This window comes from Thecamonas trahens (genome assembly GCF_000142905.1).
Source record: "Thecamonas trahens ATCC 50062 unplaced genomic scaffold supercont1.66, whole genome shotgun sequence".
In the NCBI taxonomy this organism is placed as follows: domain Eukaryota; order Apusomonadida; family Apusomonadidae; genus Thecamonas; species Thecamonas trahens.
The window spans coordinates 112,181-131,752 of NW_013657614.1; the positions used below are offsets into that span (position 1 = coordinate 112,181).

The window sequence follows — 19,572 nt, forward strand, 5'->3', positions numbered from 1 at the left end:
TAAAACGGGGGGAGGGGGGAGGGGGACGATTGTTGTCTGTCGGTGTGTATGTGGTTTGTGTTACACTCACAGTGTCGTGTATGTATATGCGGTCGTGGTCGGGGGGCGATGCTTGTAGGTGCGCGTGTCATCTCCGGCGCCGGAGACTACTCTGCTGGATCACTTGCGGGACATTGAGGGCCTGACCGGGACCAAAGCGTCGTGTCGCGAGGGCGGGTGCGGAGCGTGCGCGGTGCAAGTTGTCCGTGCTGGCGGCGGGCCTGGGACCGGCTCGATCAACGCCTGCCTCTGCCCGCTGGCCTCGCTCGAGGGCGCCAGCGTGACGACGGTCGAGGGCGTGGGTTCGTCCAAGACTGGACTCCATCCGATCCAAGAGCGGTTGGCGGCCGCCAACGGCTCGCAGTGCGGCTTCTGCACGCCCGGCATGGTCATGGCTGCGTACTCGCTCGTCCAGTCGCTCGACGGGCCGCCGACGCACGCCGATATCGAGCACGCACTCGACGGCAACCTCTGCCGGTGCACCGGCTACCGCGCCATTCTCTCGGCCTTTGGCACGCTTGCCGACGGCAACGAGCCGGTTGACCGCGTCGATCAGCTCGCGCCGAGTGATGGCGACACTGCCGGCCCGCAGCACTTTGTGGCGCCTGCCGGGAGCTCGTGGTACGCACCGACACTGCTGAGCGAGCTGACGGCGGTCGTCGCCGGCCTGCCCTCGCTCGACGGCGTGCGGTTTGTGGGCGGCAACACGTCGCGCGGCGTGTACCACGACATCGACGATGCCTCGGTGGTCTACATCTATCTTCGCCGCATCGCCGACCTGAGCGCGGTGGGCGGGAGCGACGCCGGCCTCGAGCTCGGAGGCGGCACGACGATTGCCCAGCTCATCTCGGCGCTCGACGCGGCGTCGACGCGGTCGCCAACCTCGTTCCCCGCCGCGGTCGAGCATCTCCGCAACATCGCGTCGACCCACGTCCGCAACGCCGCAGGCTGGGCCGGAAACCTGGTTATGGTCCGCGACCGCGGCTTTGCCTCGGACGCTGCTACCGTGCTTGCCGGCCTCGGCGCCGAGCTCGAGCTGTACAACGCTGCGACCGGGGCGACGTCGAAGAGCTCGGTCCTGGACTTTGTTTCGGCTCCGCCGCCAGCCGGCGAGCTTGTCCTTGTCACCAAGCTCATCATCCCGTTTGCGTCCAAGTCCGAGTCGTTCCACTCGTACCGGACCGCCATCCGGCCGGTCAACTCGCACGCCCTCGCCAACGCCGCCTTTTACGCCAAGACTAGCGCCGACGGCACTGTGGAGGCGGCGCGGTTGGTCTTTGGCGCCGTCGGCCCAGCACCGGCTGCACCGGCTGCCGCGGTCGATGCGCTTGTCGGCCACCGATTTGACCAAGGCACACTCGCCGCGGTGATGGCGGCGGTTGAGGCCACGATCGAGGTCGAGCCTGAGCATGCGTACGTGACCGTCGACCAGCCCGACGGCAAGGTCGCGTACCGCAAGGCGCTCCTCGGATCGTTTGTGTACAAGTGGTTTGTCGCCAAGGCAACCGGCGTCGAGCAGCCGCCGCTCCACCGGATCCGCCCGGCGCCGTCGGGCACGCCCGACTACGAGACAGACGGTGCCCACTTGGCGTGTACAAAGCTCTCGGCGCCGCTGCAGGCAACCGGCGAGGCCGTGTATACCGGCGATCTGCCAGCAGGCAAGCGCGACCTCTACGGCGCCTTTGTCATTTCAACCCGCGGCGCGGTCATGCTCGAGGCCGTCGACGTGGAAGCCGGGCTCAAACTGCCCGGCGTCGTCGATGTCATTGTTGCCGCAGACATTCCGGGTGTCAACGACATCGGAACGGTGCCTGGCGAGGACTTGGTGCTCTACGGCGAGCAAGTTCCGTTTGTGGGCGCGCCGGTAGCGTTTGTGGTGGCTGAGACGCAGGCTGCCGCCGACGCCGCCGCGCGCAGGATCCCGGTCTCGTACGGTAGCGCGTATGAGCCGACATGCCTCACGGTCGAGGCCGCCATGGAGGCTGGTCGGTTCTTGCCGGGGACTGACGGTGAGATCTCGCGCGGCGATGCGGCGAGCGCGCTCGAGTCTGCGCCACGCAAGCTCTCCGGCCGGCTTTACGCCGGCTCGCAGATACACTTTTACATGGAGAAGCAGACAGCAGCGGCACTGGTCGATGAGGGCGACCGGATCAAGCTCGTTGCGTCGACGCAGGGCATCGACTACTTGCGGACGCGGGTGGCCGGCGTCCTTGGTGTCTCGCCGGAACAGATCGAAGCGACGTGCCGGCGGTGCGGTGGCGCGTTTGGCGGCAAGGCCACGCGGCCGATTGGGGTCACGTCAGCGGTGGCGGTGGCCGCGACCAAGCTCGGGCGCAACGTCCGGTGCACGCTGCCCATTACGACGGACCAGGCCATGGTCGGCGGACGGTCGCGGTACGTGGCTGACTACACGGTCGGGTTTGATGACGATGGCACCATTGTCGGGCTCACTATCGACGGCGTCGGAGACTCGGGCTGCGCCTACGACTTTATCACCTTTATGACGCACGAGTACGTCGAAGCCCTCGATGACGTGTATTTTATTCCGCACGCCAAGTTTACGGTCAAGGCCGTGAACACGCACACGGCTGCGACAACGCCTGTCCGTGGGCCGGCGCATCCGCAGGCAACCTTTGCCATCGAGTCTGTGCTTGACATTGTGGCGGCGGAGACCGGACTCTCGCCGGACGTCGTTCGCATGCGCAACATGTACACCGCGCAGAACGCCATTGCCATGAACGGCATGTTCATGCGCGGCATGAACGTGGACGAGATGGTGGCCAAGGTCAAGGCTGACGCTGGGTACGACGCGCTCGTGGCCGAGGTGGAGGCGTACAACGCACAGTCCAAGTGGCGCAAGCGCGGCATCTCGGTCCAGGGCACGAAGTACGGGGTGGCGCAGATGGCGGCATCGGGCGCGTCGGCGCTGGTCAACGTCTCGGGCACTGCGACGGTGACGGTCTACCACGCCGGCGCCGAGATCGGGCAGGGTATCAACACCAAGGTGGCGCAGGTGGTGGCCAAGACGCTCGGCTGCCCGCTGGCAGTGATCAAGGTCTGTGACTCGTCGACCGACGCGCTGCCCAACATGATTGTCACCGGCGGCTCGGTGGCGTCGGAGGCGTGTTGCGAGGCGGCCCGACAGGCGTGCCTCGACATCATCGAGCGGACTGCCCATATCAAGGCCGAGTTGTGGCGCAAGGCCGAGGACGGGGCCGAACCAGGCTTTGCCGACATCATTCCCGTGGCCAAGGCCCAGCACGTCTTGCTCTCGGCGTCGGCCAACTTTGTGCCACGCGGGCGACGCGACCGCGGCCCGCGGGGGCGTCCGTGGAATACCGACGGGGTGCAGTACTTTGCCTTTGGCGCCGCGCTCTCGCTCGTTGAGGTCGACATCCTCACCGGCGAGGTCACCATTCTCCGCTCCGATGTGGCCTACGACTGCGGTAACTCCCTCAACCCGCTCATCGACATCGGCCAGGCTGAAGGCGCGTTTGTCATGGGCCTCGGCTCGTACTTTACCGAGGACCGGCTGGTGACGCCGTCGGGCGGCAACGCAGCCGACGGCACCTGGGAGTACAAAGTCCCATCGGTCATGGACGCGCCGGCCCAGTTCAACGTTTCGATCCTCAAGGGCTCTGACTTTGCCTACAACGACGCCGGTGGTGTCAAGGCCGTCGGCGAGCCGCCCATCTCGCTCGCCATGACGGCCCTCTCGGCCGCCCGCTACGCCGTCGAAGCCTCGCGCGTCGAGCGCGGTCTCCCGCGCGGCTTTGACCTCGCCATGCCGTTCACCGTCGACCGCGTCCGCACCGCTGCCGCCGTCACTAACAATGATCTCCAGCTGTGATCAGATCTTGTTTTGCATAACAACATTCGCATGTCCAGCAGGAGAGGGAGGGGGGGGAGAGGGTTGGACGGCGGGCGGCAGGCGGCGGTGGTCGGCGGCACTCAACGCGGACAACACAGAGACGGCGACTCGAGGCGGATGATTGCAGCGAGGCTGGGCGGAGCATTGCAGGGAGCAGCATGGTGCTGCGCGAGCGGACGGAGCATGGCCACGGTGGCCATGAAGTACAGCAGGACGAACCCACCGGGTGGTGGCGGAGCGGGTGAAGCGGCGGCGGAGGGATCAGCAGCAGCGGCGGCGGCGACGGAGGGGTCGGTGGCGGCGCCGCTTGTGATCATGCATGGACTGCTGGGATCGTCGCAAAACTGGCGGGCGCTGACCAAGGCACTGGCCAAGAGTGCGCAGCGGACGGTGTATGCGGTGGATGCGCGAAACCATGGCGGGTCGGAGTGGGTTGGGGAGATGGACTACGTCCGTATGGCTGGCGACGTGGAGGCCTTTGTGGCTGAGGTGGTGGCGGCCGAAGCCGGTCAGGACGTGGCGCCCGTCCTCATCGGACACTCGATGGGCGGCAAGGTGATGATGGAAGCTGCGCTAGGGATGGGCAAGGAAAAGGTTGCCGGGCTGGTGAGCGTGGACATGGCGCCAGTGGCCTTTGATCTGGAGGCCAGGTCCGAGGTCGGCTCGCTGGTCCGTGGCCTGGCGGCCATCGAGCTGAGCGAGTTTGCCACGCGGTCCAAGGTGGATGCCCATGTGGCAACCTTTGCGCACGATCCGGCGGTCCGGGCCTTCCTCATGACGAACATTACCGGCTCTGGCTCCAAGGCTAAGCCGCTCAAGTGGGTTTGCAACATCCAGGACATTGCGGCGTCGCTGGACAAGCTCGGCGCATTTGATGCAGCTGACACACGGAGGTACGATGGGCCTATGCTCTCCATCTTCGGCACCAAGTCAGACTATGTCCGTGCCGAGGCAGCAAAGGACGCGACCCGCAAGTTCTTCCCCAGCGCGCAGTTTGTCGGCCTCGACGCCGGCCACTGGGTCCACGCCGAGCAGCCGAACGCCTTTGTCCGCGCCGTCTGCGGCTGGCTGGACGAGCACAGCTTGTAAAAGAGCACTTTAGTTGGCGTAGATGTTCTCGAGATCGTCTGGATCTGAATCGTCCTCCATGCCGATGACAGATATCTCGCGCGGCGGGGGCGACGTGGTCGGCGATGACGCCAGTGAGCGAGGCGATAGCGGCGGCGACGGCGGATCGGATCTTGGCGGCGTCGAGTTGAAGCCGTAATGTGCCGACATCGAGCCCGGAGAGCCCGAGGCTGACAGCGACTGCAACGGCCTGGGTGGCGTCGACGCCGACTCGCCCGAGGCAAAGCCGAAGCCAGGGAGCGCAGGTGTCGTGGTTGGTGTGCCATCGGAAGCGGGCGCAACACCAGTGTTGAAGCCGGCAAGCTTGGTGGAGGAGGAGCCAAAACCAGAGGTCTGCGACGCGGGTGCGGCAGCCGCATCGCCCTCGGTCTTCTTGCCGAACCCGAACGAAGACTTGGGCGCGGCCGCATCGCCCTCGGTCTTCTTGCCGAACCCGAACGAAGACTTGGGCGCGGCCGCATCGCCCTCGGTCTTCTTGCCGAACCCGAACGAAGACTTGGGTGCGGCCGCATCGCCCTCGGTCTTCTTGCCGAACCCGAACGAAGACTTGGGTGCAGCTGCATCACCCTCGGCCTTCTTGCCGAACCCGAACGAAGTCTTGGGCGCGGCCGCATCACCCTCGGCCTTCTTGCCGAACCCGAACGAAGTCTTGGGTGCAGCTGCATTGCCCTCGGTCTTCTTGCCAAAGCCCGTGCCAAAGCTAGCTGCAGGCTTGGTGGAAGAGCCAAAACCAGAGGTCTGTGGCGCGGGTGAGGCGGCCGCATCGCCCTCGGCCTTCTTGCCAAAGCCCGTGCCAAAGCTAGCTGCAGGCTTGGTGGAGGAGCCAAAACCAGAGGTCTGTGGCGCGGGTGAGGCGGCCGCATCGCCCTCGGTCTTCTTGCCAAAGCCCGTACCAAAGCTAGCTGTAGGCTTGGCGGAGGAGCCAAAACCAGAGGTCTGCGACGCGGGTGCGGCAGCCGCATCGCCCTCGCTCTTCTTGCCGAACCCGAACGAAGTCTTGGGCGCGGCCGCATCACCCTCGGCCTTCTTGCCGAGCCCGAACGAAGTCTTGGGCGTAGCCGCATCGCCCTCGGTCTTCTTGCCAAAGCCCGTACCAAAGCTAGCTGCAGGCTTGGTGGAGGAGCCAAAACCAGAGGTCTGTGGCGCGGGTGAGGCGGCCGCATCGCCCTCGGTCTTCTTGCCAAAGCCCGTACCAAAGCTAGCTGAAGGCTTGGCGGAGGAGCCAAAACCAGAGGTCTGCGACGCGGGTGCGGCAGCCGCATCGCCCTCGCTCTTCTTGCCGAACCCGAACGAAGTCTTGGGCGCGGCCGCATCACCCTCGGCCTTCTTGCCGAGCCCGAACGAAGTCTTGGGCGTAGCCGCATCGCCCTCGGTCTTCTTGCCAAAGCCCGTGCCAAAGCTAGCTGAAGGCTTGGTGGAGGAGCCAAAACCAGAGGTCTGTGGCGCGGGTGAGGCGGCCGCATCACCCTCGGCCTTCTTGCCGAGCCCGAACGAAGTCTTGGGCGCGGCCGCATCGCCCTCGGTCTTCTTGCCAAAGCCCGTACCAAAGCTAGCTGTAGGCTTGGCGGAGGAGCCAAAACCAGAGGTCTGCGACGCGGGTGCGGCAGCCGCATCGCCCTCGGTCTTCTTGCCGAACCCGAACGAAGTCTTGGGCGCGGCCGCATCGCCCTCGGCCTTCTTGCCAAAGCCCGTGCCAAAGCTAGCTGCAGGCTTGGTGGAAGAGCCAAAACCAGAGGTCTGTGGCGCGGGTGAGGCGGCCGCATCACCCTCGGCCTTCTTGCCGAGCCCGAACGAAGTCTTGGGCGCGGCCGCATCGCCCTCGGTCTTCTTGCCAAAGCCCGTACCAAAGCTAGCTGTAGGCTTGGCGGAGGAGCCAAAACCAGAGGTCTGCGACGCGGGTGCAGCAGCCGCATCGCCCTCGCTCTTCTTGCCGAACCCGAACGAAGTCTTGGGCGCGGCCGCATCGCCCTCGGTCTTCTTGCCGAACCCGAACGAAGACTTGGGTGCAGCTGCATCACCCTCGGTCTTCTTGCCAAAGCCCGTGCCAAAGCTAGCTGCAGGCTTGGTGGAGGAGCCAAAACCAGAGGTCTGTGGCGCGGGTGAGGCGGCCGCATCGCCCTCGGTCTTCTTGCCGAACCCGAACGAAGTCTTGGGTGCAGCTGCATTGCCCTCGGTCTTCTTGCCAAAGCCCGTGCCAAAGCTAGCTGCAGGCTTGGTGGAGGAGCCAAAACCAGAGGTCTGTGGCGCGGGTGAGGCGGCCGCATCGCCCTCGGTCTTCTTGCCGAACCCGAACGAAGTCTTGGGTGCAGCTGCATTGCCCTCGGTCTTCTTGCCAAAGCCCGTGCCAAAGCTAGCTGCAGGCTTGGTGGAAGAGCCAAAACCAGAGGTCTGCGACGCGGGCATGTCCTCCGCATCGTTGGACCCGCCATCACTGGAGGTTGAATCCCCCTCGACTTCACCCGACTCAACACCGTCCTTGCCGTCATCATCAGACTCGGGGGCAGAGACTGATGGAGAACCAGTTTCAGCAGGCGCCTCGAAGGCGGTCGCGACTGGCTGGGCCGAGCGCAAGGTCGAAAGATGCGTGCACAGCACCTCGTCGTTGTCCGAATCCGATGCATCATGTACGGCGCCGTCCACTGATGACGCGGCCGAATCCGCCACCACCGGCGCAGCAGGCGCAGCGCCACCTTCTTTGCTGGCCTTCTTGCCCCAGGCCGGCTTACCCAGCGTTGAACCACTTCCAAACACAACACCACCAGACCGGTTGCTAAAACCGCCAAAGGTCCCAGACACACCGGAAGCAATGGTCTTGTTTCCGTCACCATCTAGCGGGGGCACGAGTGAATGCAGCTCGCGCTTCTTGCCAAAGCCCGACGTCGTCGAAAGCTTGACGGGCCCCTTCATCACTCCATCTGGCTTGGCACCAGCGGACTTGCCGCTGCGCTGAAAAGAGAACGACGACGACTTGAACGCAAAGCCCGACCCAGGTTTCTCGGCTGCAGGCGGCGGCGCAGCCGAGACAACACCAAACCGGCCGAGCGGTTTCTCGTTTGCCTTCGAGGCGCTCCCGAACATGACTGTACCATCGTCACTGTCATCGTCGCCGCTAGAAACTGAGCCAATAGACCCATCCTCCACTTGGCCATCTACCCCAGCCGCCAGCGTCCGAGTCGGTGCCACTGCTTCAGGTGTTGCAGCCGAGGATGTGGATTTGTCGGTATCCAACTTGTCAGCATCTGAGCCAACAGTCGCCTCGGCCGCGGGTGCCGTCTCTGCAGGCTTACCCCACGACGCAAATGACTTCTTCTTCTTGGCTGGGTTCGGTGTCGTGCATGTCGTGCACGCCGCGATGCCTTCGGCGTTGTCCATCGTGCACGCCTGGCACTTCCACATTCCATCCGCTGCCTTGGACTCGGCCTCGGCCTTCTTGCCGGCCGCGGCCTTGGCAATCGAAAACGCAGGTGGGCCGCTCGGCTTGGGCGCCGTCGCTGCCTCGGACTTGTTGTCGGCAGGCGCCGCAGCAGGCTTACCCCACGACGCAAATGACTTCTTCTTCTTGGATGGGTTTGGTGTCGTGCATGTCGTGCACGCCGCGATGCCTTCGGCGTTGTCCATCGTGCACGCCTGGCACTTCCACATTCCACCCGCTGCCTTGGACTCGGCCTCGGCCTTCTTGCCGGCCGCGGCCTTGGCAATCGAAAACGCAGGTGGGCCGCTCGGCTTGGGCGCCGTCGCTGCCTCGGACTTGTTGTCGGCAGGCGCCGCAGCAGGCTTACCCCACGACGCAATGACTTCTTCTTCTTGGATGGGTTTGGTGTCGTGCATGTCGTGCACGCCGCGATGCCTTCGGCGTTGTCCATCGTGCACGCCTGACACTTCCACATTCCATCCGCTGCCTTGGACTCGGCCTCGGCCTTCTTGCCGGCCGCGGCCTTGGCAATCGAAAACGCAGGCGGGCCGCCCGGCTTGGGCGCCGAGTCCCCCGTCTTCTTGAAGCCCGAGAGTGAGAACGGCTTGGCACCACTCGTCTTGGAGCCAGCGTTCCCCGTTTTCTTGAAGCCGGAGAGCGAGAACGACTTGGCACTGCTCGGCGTGGCACCAGAGTCGCCCGTCTTCTTAAAACCCGCGAGAGAGAACGGCTTCGGCGAGCTTGACACCGGTGCTCCGAAGGACAAGCTCGATGTCGATGCCGGCTTGGACTCCTCCGCGACATGCTCACCATCAGCGGCGACATCAGCCAGAGAAAGGCTGTCCACAGCAACCACACAGTCATCGTCGTCACTGCCCTCTGGCGTAGCACACGAGTAGACGCTGTCGAGCTCTTCCTCGACAACTTCGGCGATGGCATTGAGCGACTCAGAAAATTGCTCCTCGTTCACAAGACAATCGGACGCCACGCCGCTATCGGAACCGTCATCATCCGAGTCGGTTTGCTCCTCTCCTGGAAGCGGCTCATCACCAGCCTCGTGCGCTGCGTCAACAGTTGACGACTTGCCGAACGAGGATGCGTTCCAGCCCGACGATCCACTCGCAGCCACAATGGGAAGCTTCGGCACCTTGCCTCCCAGGGTGAACTTACTTCCGCTGGGGCTCTTCTTCTGCAGCGGACCAGATGCAGCCGACTTGGGCTTGCTGCCAAATTGGAACGTGGGACTCCCAGCGGTCTTGTCGCCGCCGAGCTTGGCCTTGAAACCGCCAGCCTTGAAGCCGCCAGCCTTGAAGCTGCCAGCCGTGAAGCCACCGACAGCAGGAGCGGGGGCAGGCGATGCTGCGCCATCGGCAGCCTTGTCGCCGCCGATCTTGGCCTTGAAACCGCCAGCCTTGAAGCCACCGACAGCAGGAGCGGGGGCAGGCGATGCTGCGCCATCGGCAGCCTTGTCGCCACCGAGCTTGGCCTTGAAACCGCCAGCCTTGAAGCCGCCAGCCTTGAAGCCTCCAGCCTTGAAGCCACCGACAGCAGGAGCGGGGGCAGGCGATGCTGCGCCATCGGCAGCCTTGTCGCCGCCGAGCTTGGCCTTGAAACCGCCAGCCTTGAAGCCACCTGCAGCAGGAGCGGGCGCAGGCGATGCTGCGCCATCGGCAGCCTTGTCGCCACCGAGCTTGGCCTTGAAACCGCCAGCCTTGAAGCCTCCAGCCTTGAAGCCACCTGCAGCAGGAGCGGGGGCAGGCGATGCTGCGCCATCAGCAGCCTTGTCGCCGCCGAGCTTGGCCTTGAAACCGCCAGCCTTGAAGCCGCCAGCCTTGAAGCCTCCAGCCTTGAAGCCACCTGCAACAGGAGCGGGGACAGGCGATGCTGCGCCATCGGCAGCCTTGTCGCCACCGAGCTTGGCCTTGAAACCGCCAGCCTTGTCGCTACCTGCAGCAGGAGCGGGGGCAGGCGATGCTGCGCCATCAGCAGCCTTGTCGCCACCGAGCTTGGCCTTGAAACCGCCAGCCTTGAAGCCTCCAGCCTTGAAGCCACCTGCAGCAGGAGCGGGGGCAGGCGATGCTGCGCCATCAGCAGCCTTGTCGCCGCCGAGCTTGGCCTTGAAACCGCCAGCCTTGAAACCGCCAGCCTTGTCGCCACCTGCAGCAGGAGCGGGGGCAGGCGATGCTGCGCCATCAGCAGCCTTGTCGCCACCGAGTTTGGCCTTGAAACCGCCAGCCTTGAAGCCGCCAGCCTTGAACCCTCCCACAGCAGGAGCGGGGGCAGGCGATGCTGCGCCATCAGCAGCCTTGTCGCCACCGAGCTTGGCCTTGAAACCGCCAGCCTTGAAGCCACCGACAGCAGGAGCGGGGGCAGGCGATGCTGCGCCATCGGCAGCCTTGTCGCCACCGAGCTTGGCCTTGAAACCGCCAGCCTTGAAGCCGCCAGCCTTGAAGCCTCCCACAGCAGGAGCGGGGGCAGGCGATGCTGCGCCATCAGCAGCCTTGTCGCCACCGAGCTTGGCCTTGAAACCGCCAGCCTTGAAGCCACCGACAGCAGGAGCGGGGGCAGGCGATGCTGCGCCATCGGCAGCCTTGTCGCCACCGAGCTTGGCCTTGAAACCACCAGCCTTGAAGCCGCCAGCCTTGAAGCCACCCGCAGCAGGAGCGGGCGCAGGCGATGCTGCGCCATCGGCAGCCTTGTCGCCACCGAGCTTGGCCTTGAAACCACCAGCCTTGAAGCCACCCACAGCAGGAGCGGGCGCAGGCGATGCTGCGCCATCGGCAGCCTTGTCGCCGTCGAGCTTGGCCTTGAACCCACCAGCAACAGGGGCGACTGCGGCAGCAGCAGACACGCCCTGTCCATCTACACTCTCGCCAAACGCTGCCGCGTTCTGCTGGAGCGCATGCAGCTCGCGCATCCGCTTTTCCATTCGCAGCTGGTACGACGTCGCGGATGCACCGGCGGCCTTTGGCACAGACACAGGCTGCACAGCTTTGCTCGGTGTGCCCTTGGGTGGACTCGCCGCCGCCGCCACTGCCCGCGATGTGCCCTGGTTCCGCGGACGAAGCGGCGAGAATGCCTGCCGTGCGTCCGTGAACAGCGCTCTCGGCGCCTTGGACGCACTCATGGGCACAATGGCATCGGGCGTTGCAGGCGCGCCGCCCAGCTGCCCGAGCTCTTCCTCGACAACCGCTCGCCCGACATGATCTGCTGGCATCTTGCCTAGCGCAACCCGGAGCCAGTGCCGCGCCCGCCCGCGCAGCATGTCCGCCACCTCCCCGGTCTCGTCCTCGACGTCGTCGAGGCACTCGAGCGCAAACATGCCCATGAACTTCTCCACCCCACCGTCCGACGTCGGCGCCCCGGCCCGCGCCTCTTCGGCCGCATGCGCAATCTGCGACGAGCCGAGAATCGGGTGCGCCGCCAGCGCCGCCTCATCGTAATGCTGCTCTAGCGATGCATGCCGCAGATGCAGAATCGTCACCCATGTCGCCAGCTGCTTGTGCGTCACAGGAATGTGCGGGACCACCGTCGATGCAAGCACTTGCCGGTGAGAGAACACAAGCATCAGCACAAAGGTCTCGATGTCAGCAACGCACCCAAAGGCTCCAGCTCCGCCTGCCAGCGGCAGTCGGTCAAACATGTCCTGGAACCATCCGAGACAGATGTACATGTCGTTGACAACGTACCACGCCACTCGCGTCACCAGCGCACGCAAGTCGGCCGGCCCCATCGCCACCACCCGCCAGTCTAGATCTGCAAGGAGGTCTGCGACACGCTCGCTCGCCTCGTCCTCATCCGCCATCTCAAACTCTTCCGTCGCCAACGCCACCGCAAGCTTTCCGATGCTCCACCGCTCGTCGCCACCGGAAACGTCGTCGTGGACCCGAAGCAGATCCAACGCACACCGCCCGGCCGTTGACCGTCGCTCGAAATGCGCCACAGCCATCTCCAGCGCGACCACTTTGGTCGGCTCTACCACGTCCAACTCGCATCCAACCGCCACGCCACGCCAGAAGCACTGCAGCGCCTTGCGGAGCGCACCCACCCGCTCCGCATCGTTGACCCGCCCCGCCTCCTCGGCCTCGATCGCCTCCACCGCAAGCAAATCTGCGTAGAGCAGGTGTACCTTGCCAAACACCACATAAGCCTGCAGCCGGTGTTCGTCCTGGAACTCGGCGCCCTCGCCTGCCTCTACCGCCGCCCGATACGCCCGGCATGCCGCTTGGCACTCGTCCAGCGACGCGTCCTCATCAGCAAGCGCCTCGCTGGCCAGCCGCAGAAGGATCCACAGATGCACATCCACAAGCTTGGCGCCTCCGGCAGCAGCAAGCCGCACTTCGCACGCAGCATCGTCTCCAGTAGCCGCAGCCGCAGCCGCAGCCATGGCACGCGCCGACCAGCCGGCGACCCATCGCCACCAGGTCAGGCTGTGAGCAAACTTGGTCCGCGCGGGGATGACTCTCGCCCAGACCTCGCCTGTGGCATCGGCCGACTCGAGGTAGGCCAGCAGCTTGACCTCGAGCTCGGCGTCATGCGGGTTGTCGTGGACGGCGGTGCGGAGGATGGAGACGACCTGGTCTGCCGCCGGCGGGCCCTGGGCGAGCAACAGGTCGAGTCGAGCGAGTTGGAGCGTCTTCCTGGGCACGCCAAGCTCACAAGCCTTGTCCATCCACGCCTCGGCCTCTTTGACAAACAGCATGGACTTTTCAGCATTAGCCGGGCGGACCTGGCCGGTGGTCACGGCCACCAGAGCAAGGGCGGCTTGTTGGGCCATCTCAGCCTTGCCCGACACCAGGGCTCTTTGGAGGAACTGCTTGGCGTTAAAGTACTCGCCACGCTCCGCGTACGCATGCCCGGCTTGGAGACATGCTGCTGCGTCGTACGGAGACACAGACAGTTGCCGCAGAATCGTAGAAAGCTCCATCCTGCTCCTCTCCAAGCCTCAAGTCTGTGCCCCTCTACCGCTCTCGTCGCACCGTCCGGGATCGCCCGCCCTCGACCCCTCCGCTCTTCTCCTTCTTCGAGTCGCACTGCGAATTTCGCGCCATTTTCGCTCTCACTCGCGCCAAAGCCCAAACTCCGCCATGCCCCCGCCGCCTCATCTACACCACCACCACCACCACCACCACCACTACCCGCTTGATCTGCGCATGGGTACCCGCGTCACACTCGACAATATTTTATCTCCCGTTGCCCGATCCTGATCTGGTGATTCGCGACGGTGGCGCGACCGACGGGCTTGCGCCACTACTGCCCGTCGTGGCTGTGGTATGCGCCGTGGCCAGAGCAGAACCGTGAGGTCGACGACGAGCACCACACAATGAGGTTGTACCGCTCGCCCCACTCGATCGGCCGCGCCGCATGCCGGTGCCGCCCGAGATGTAGCAAGCCGACGCCCGGGGTGTGCGCAACGACCGTCTCCTCGCCATGGGTCGACTCGTCCCAGAGCCAACCACGGAACTCGAGATCGCCACCGCCGAACGAAGCGCCGAGGCAAATGTTAAGCGTCACATCGGCGTTATCGTAGTGGAAGGAGAGATCGCGGTCCTCAGACATGCGGTACTGAACGATGAACGAGTACTGCGAGTCGAGCTCGCCACCGGAAAACTCCGGGTACAGCACACTTGCCAGCGGTGAAATGGCGCAGCTGAGCAGGTCGTCGAGCATAGTGTCGAGCCCGAGCTCGCCGAGGACTAGCCCGAACGCGTTCATCGAGTTGGGCCGCACGCATGGGAGGCCCGTCGCCTCGAAGTTCTCCAGCTCCTCTAGCAAGAGCATGCAAAACGCCGACGAGCACATCGGCATAGAATACAGTCGCGTCTTGTCCGTCAGCACCTTCATAGCCTCGTCGACCGCCGCCTTCTTGGCCTCAGCCTCTTCGGCGCTTTCGATCGCCGCCAGCAACGCCCGCAGCAGCGGCGACAGCATCCACTCGGGATCAAACGTCCACAGGCCTTCGGTGAGCCGGGTGTACTCACTAGCGATGACTTCCACTCGGACGTCGCGCATGGCCTTGGCCAGCGCCAGCGCCTGGGCCACCTTCTCCTCCTCGCTCGGCTCGGCCGTCTCCTCGCCAGCAGCTTCGGCCGCCTCCTGGGCATCAGCCTCATCTTCGTCCAGCACCAGGTACGTCACCTGCGGATCCAGCTCCTCAGCATTGTACTCTTCGCTCGCCGGATCGATCAGCCGCATGCCATCGTCGGCCAGAGGATCCGGGCCCAGCAGCAGCGGTCGGCCGGCGCAGAACAGCTTTGCCAGCCACTCTGCGGTGGCGTAGGCCACGCCGACATGGACCACCGCCCCGAACCGGTTGGCCAGCCGAAGCCTCTGACACGGCCCGGCTACCACGTCCATCCCCACCACACCCATGTCCTCCATACTTGCTGTCATACTGTACTTGGTTGGAGTCACGTGGTTGGGTGTGGATCTGGTGTCGGCTGCGCGTCCGTGCCCTTCCCTCCAACTCTTGCGACTTGCTTCCACCCCCCCCCTCCCCCCACTCGTCAGCCCTGGCCTTTCAATCCAGCTGTGCACATATGTTCATTCTCTTACCCCCCACCATCACTTGCTCTCCGTCCAGCCGACTTGCAACCCTGCACCCGGCTCGTGCCAAGTCTTCTTGACAAAGACCCGGTAGGCAGGGATGCCGATGGCGACGGCCACCACTACGATCGAGTACGCGCCGAGTGCCATAAAGACGGTGACCACAAACGAGGCTTGCTCATCGGCGACAGCAAGGAGATCGGCAACCAGCGCCGTAACGTACGCCATCAACAACACCGCATGGGCAGTCATGTCCATCCGCGTCACCAGCGGCGAGACGTACGGCGACATCTCATAGGCCGCAAAGATCGACGCCAGGAACGTGGTGACAAGCACCACATGCCGGTAGATCTCGGTCGCAGAGCCAAAAGCCACCACTACAGCGTAGAGGAACCGCCGCAGGACAAAAATGACGGCAAAGTACCGCGCCCGTGCCTTGAAGGAGTCGAACCAGAATGGGAACGAGGTCGAGATCCACGCCACGGGCTCGGCCGCCAGTTCGCCGTAGATCACCACCGCAACCATGACCAGCATCGGCAGGACTACGTACACCACCATCGGAACCACCTTTTCCGCCACCGTCAGCGTCGAGCACTCGAGGTGCGGGTAGTTCTTAAAGTACGAGATCTTCGACACCGGGTCCTCCTCGCAGTTGAACACGTCGAGGATGTAGGTGGCGAGCGGGAGGAAGAAAAAGTTGGCGACAAGCCCGATAGCCCACACCACATGACCCATGTACACCTCGCCGGTCCTCATCAGCCTCTGCTGCAGCCCATCGTTGGACTCGGCCTGCTCCGACTCGCACGACGAGTCGCCTTCGCTCGACCCGGACGCTCCCGTCGCCCACGTGTAGTCGGAGTCGTCGTCGTCACCTGCGTCCGACCCGCTGCTTGACGACGCAGACGGAAACTTGATCACAAACTTGACGGTGAAAACCAAAAGGAGGACCGTCATGATGATCGGCGGAAGACAGACCATGGCCCGGAATCGGGCCTCGAAGCTCTCAAACTCGGAGATGCACTCGAGCCCGATGCCCTCGGACGACGGTTGTGAGAACTGGAAGATCGCCAAGATAGGCAGGATTGACGAAGGCAGCAAGAGATCGGCAACAACAATGGTAAGCGTCTGGAAGAACGAAATCACAATCTGGAAGAGCTGCTGGACGTAGCGCAGGAAGGCCTTGCGCCGGAGCTTGGCCGGCGCGCTCTCGCCGTCGCTACAGTCGCTACCCGATGCGGACGACTGCGACACCGTCGAAGTATCGGAGCTTGCGCTCAACTGCTCCTCGGTCTGGCGCGAAGAGCACCGCCCGCCCTGGAAGATCCGCTCCCACTTGCGGATCTCCTCGGGCACGACGTCGCGTAGGATCGAGGCGCCGCCGACTGCTGCGAGGACGATGACGACGAAAAAGATGAAAACCGACGGCCACACCCCAGTCGACTGCGAGCACTTGACGCACTCGCCGTCCCGCAGAAAGAAATCGTCCTCGCAGTCGGCGCAGAGACGACCGCGATGGCCCTCCTTGCACTGGAACGAGGTCACAGTAGCGCCGCTGGCGTCGGTCGTCTGGACAACCTCACACGGGTTTGACGCACTCGTGGCCTTCATGGCTCCAAACTCGCATGCCACAAAGGCATTAGCCACCGTCGTGCTCAGCGTCGCGCTCGCGTTGAACTGAGTCAGCGACCGCATCGCCCGTGTCTGCGCTGGCGTCGGTGCCGGTGTCGGCTTGGTCACCGCTGCAAACGGGTTGTCAATCTCGAACCTGGCCAGCGAGGGAAAGTAGCCAGGATTGGGGATCATGACCGGAACCGCCGTCGACGGATAGCCGAGGCACCTGGCGTTGGCAAGACAGGCGGCACACGAGTCGAGCCCGCCGCGGGTGGTGTTGTAGAACTCGTCACGGCAGCGGCATGCCAGATACCGATGATACGAGGGGTCGACCTTGAGCTCGACGCCCGAGCTCCCGATCCACTGTGGACACGCGCCACCGGAGAGAGTAACCACGTCGGCGGCGCTAAAGTCGGGCGAGACAAACGTGGGCATGAACGGGCCCGGCCCGCGCTTGGCCTCCATCCCCGGGTTGTTCCGCAAATCGAGCAGCTTGAGCGACGGCAGCTCGCCAACGAGCTGTGGCACGTCGCCGACAAGCGAGTTGTTGGAGAGGTCGAGCGTGACGAGCGAGCCCAGTTCAAACACGTCAGTTGCGGTGATGAGGAGCGGGCCACCGATGTTGTTGTCGCTCAGATCGACGCTCTTCACGCGGACAAACGCACCACTAATGCGCGAAAAGGCAAAGCCCGGGCCGAGCGCGGCACCGTTGTTGCTCAGATCGAGCTCGGTCAACTCTCCCGGCATGCGGTCGAGGACTGTTCCGAGGTCATCGAGGTTGTTCGATGAAATGTCAAGGACCTGGAGCGTAGTGGCCTTGTTCTTGAACCCAGGCTCGACCGCGCTGTAGCTGTTGCCAGCGAGACGAAGAGTAAAAATTGCGGTGGCTCCAGTAAGCGGCAGCGTGAGCGTGCCGCTAAACGAGTTCCGCGACAGGTCGAGTGTGACAAGCTCGACAAAGGTATCCAGCGACGGTATGGCGGTGAGCGAGTTGTCGGCGGCGTACAGCTCCTTGATCTCAGACTTGATGACCGCCGGCGGCGGCGATGCCATGCCTGTAAAGGCGTTGCCGGAAATCACTAACTTGAGAAGCGTCGACGAGTAGAGGACCGACGCCGGGACAGTGCCCTCGAGCGCATTGTTGGAGAGCTCGAGTAAGGAGATGTTGGTCATGGGCAAGAGAAAGTTAGGCGGAATGGTCCCGGTCAGGTTGGTTCCCGAAAGACTTAGCGTCTGGAGGCCGATGTACGCCGGATCTAAGGTCAGCATGCCCCCCAGCGGGTTGTCGTTGAGAATGAGCCGCAGGAGCTTGCCGGTCGATGGAAGTGGGATACTTTGCACCGGGCCGTCAAAGGCATTGTACGAGAGGTCAAGGAAGACGAGTTCGTCGAGGACGTCCAGCGTTCCAGGTTCGATGCGGCCGCGCATGTAGTTGCGCTGCAGCTCGAGGCCGATAAGCGAGCGTCGCCAAGCGGCCGGAAACGAAGGAATCGAGCCGCCGATGCGACCATCCGCGAGATCAAGGTACGACGGCGCAGTGAGCGACGTGAGCGCCGCCGGAAGTTGCGCCGCCACCAGGTCGAGCGAGCTGAGCATGAGCATGTCGACGTAGCCATCGGCCGTGCAAACGACGCCGTACCAGTTGTTGCGGCACGGATCCGAGGACGCGGTGTTGACTTGCCATGGGATGCCGTTCCGCGACGCCGCCGGCTGCCGCCACCCACTGCCACCAGTCCCGCGGTAGAGCGCAACAAGGGCATCACGCTCGGACGCTACCATTGGCGCCTGCCCGACCGTCACCGTCACTACGCCAGGGGCAGACTTGTAGGGATCAAGTTCCGACGTGAGCTGATCCGGGTTGCGCATAATATACGCAGCAAAGTCGCTCGGGAGCGAGTTGACAAAGGCGCTGGCGCCGGCGATCGACTTGCGATGCTTCGACGGGGCGTAGATGGCGGGAAAGCCGAGGATCTTTGGATTGACAAGCATGCCTTTGCCGCCCCACTTGGCCACGAGCGCAGCCAGTCGACCAGGATCACATGTGACCGAGACGATGCCGCCCGGCACAATGGCAATCTTGCCGTTAAAGTTGGACGGCGCATCGGGCATGAGACCACAAGGATCCTCAGTCAGCACAAAGCCCTCGATGTCGACCGCAGTGCTCGGCGGCGTCGAGAACTGAAAAGCAGTCACTTGCGACGCCACATGCCTCACACCAAGCGTTTTGTCCGGCGCCGAGCCGTCGGTGGTTGAGAGCTTCACAGTAATGCCGCGCGCCAGGGGGTCCTGTCCGGCCACAAGAGATGCAAGAGCAGCCAAGAGGGCAACCGTAGCCACTACTAGCGAGAACCGTCTCTTCGCAAGTAGCATGGAATGCATGTGAGACAGGTGTGTCTCGCCCTTGCCCTACCCCCCCACGCCCTGCCTGGCTGTGCTACCTGGACGGTTGCCAACAGGTGGAAGTCGCGCATGGATAGTGTTGGGAAAAATACTATTTTTTTCGCCCTCTCCTCGCCCGCCCGCCAACTGTTCTTCGTCCCCTTGCACCACGCCCGTGTCTGTTCAACAAGCACTCTTGCGGCACGTAGCGATTGTAACAGCTGCTATGTGTGCGCACGAGGAGGGGGGCAAGGGGACGAGACGGTGAGGTAGTGTACATGTTTAGCAAAATCAATTGTGGTCTCTTTGTTGTTTTGTTCCGTTGGTGAGTATGTGTGTCTTGTATGTGGTCAGCCTGAGAACACTTGGTCGCTGAGCGAGAGTTCTCCGAGTGCCCTTCCATGCGATGTGGTCCGTACCAAACCACCTGCCACCAACACAAGTCGGCGACCGCCAGCAGCAGCCCAGCCGACACCCGACCCACCCCCCCCCCCCCCCCTCTCTCTCTTCTATATATATATATATATATATATTTATCTATATATATATCTATATATTTTGGGGTGTATGTGTATATATATAAAAA

At 63.8% G+C, this 19,572-nt stretch overlaps 4 protein-coding genes across 4 annotated transcripts; 2 read left to right on the top strand and 2 right to left on the bottom strand.

The window, feature by feature from the left end:
- Window positions 1-108: 108 nt before the first annotated feature.
- Window positions 109-3,889, top strand: AMSG_10938 (xanthine dehydrogenase/oxidase; the record flags this gene model as incomplete). The annotated part of the gene is made up of 2 exons (XM_013897662.1): window positions 109-114; window positions 146-3,889. The coding sequence occupies 2 exons, from the start codon at window positions 109-111 to the stop codon at window positions 3,887-3,889; spliced, it is 3,750 nt and encodes a 1,249-aa protein (XP_013753116.1).
- Window positions 3,890-4,225: 336 nt separating this feature from the next.
- Window positions 4,226-4,719, top strand: AMSG_10939 (alpha/beta hydrolase fold protein; the record flags this gene model as incomplete). The annotated part of the gene is made up of 2 exons (XM_013897663.1): window positions 4,226-4,579; window positions 4,609-4,719. The coding sequence occupies 2 exons, from the start codon at window positions 4,226-4,228 to the stop codon at window positions 4,717-4,719; spliced, it is 465 nt and encodes a 154-aa protein (XP_013753117.1).
- Window positions 4,720-5,008: 289 nt separating this feature from the next.
- On the bottom strand, window positions 5,009-13,377 carry AMSG_10940 (allatostatin protein; the record flags this gene model as incomplete). Its single annotated transcript, XM_013897664.1, has 2 exons — window positions 5,009-8,785; window positions 8,818-13,377. 2 exons carry the CDS (start codon window positions 13,375-13,377, stop codon window positions 5,009-5,011), a joined length of 8,337 nt encoding a protein of 2,778 aa, XP_013753118.1.
- Window positions 13,378-13,700: 323 nt separating this feature from the next.
- Window positions 13,701-18,977, bottom strand: AMSG_10941 (uncharacterized protein; the record flags this gene model as incomplete). Its single annotated transcript, XM_013897665.1, has 2 exons — window positions 13,701-14,778; window positions 15,046-18,977. 2 exons carry the CDS (start codon window positions 18,975-18,977, stop codon window positions 13,701-13,703), a joined length of 5,010 nt encoding a protein of 1,669 aa, XP_013753119.1.
- Window positions 18,978-19,572: the final 595 nt, after the last annotated feature.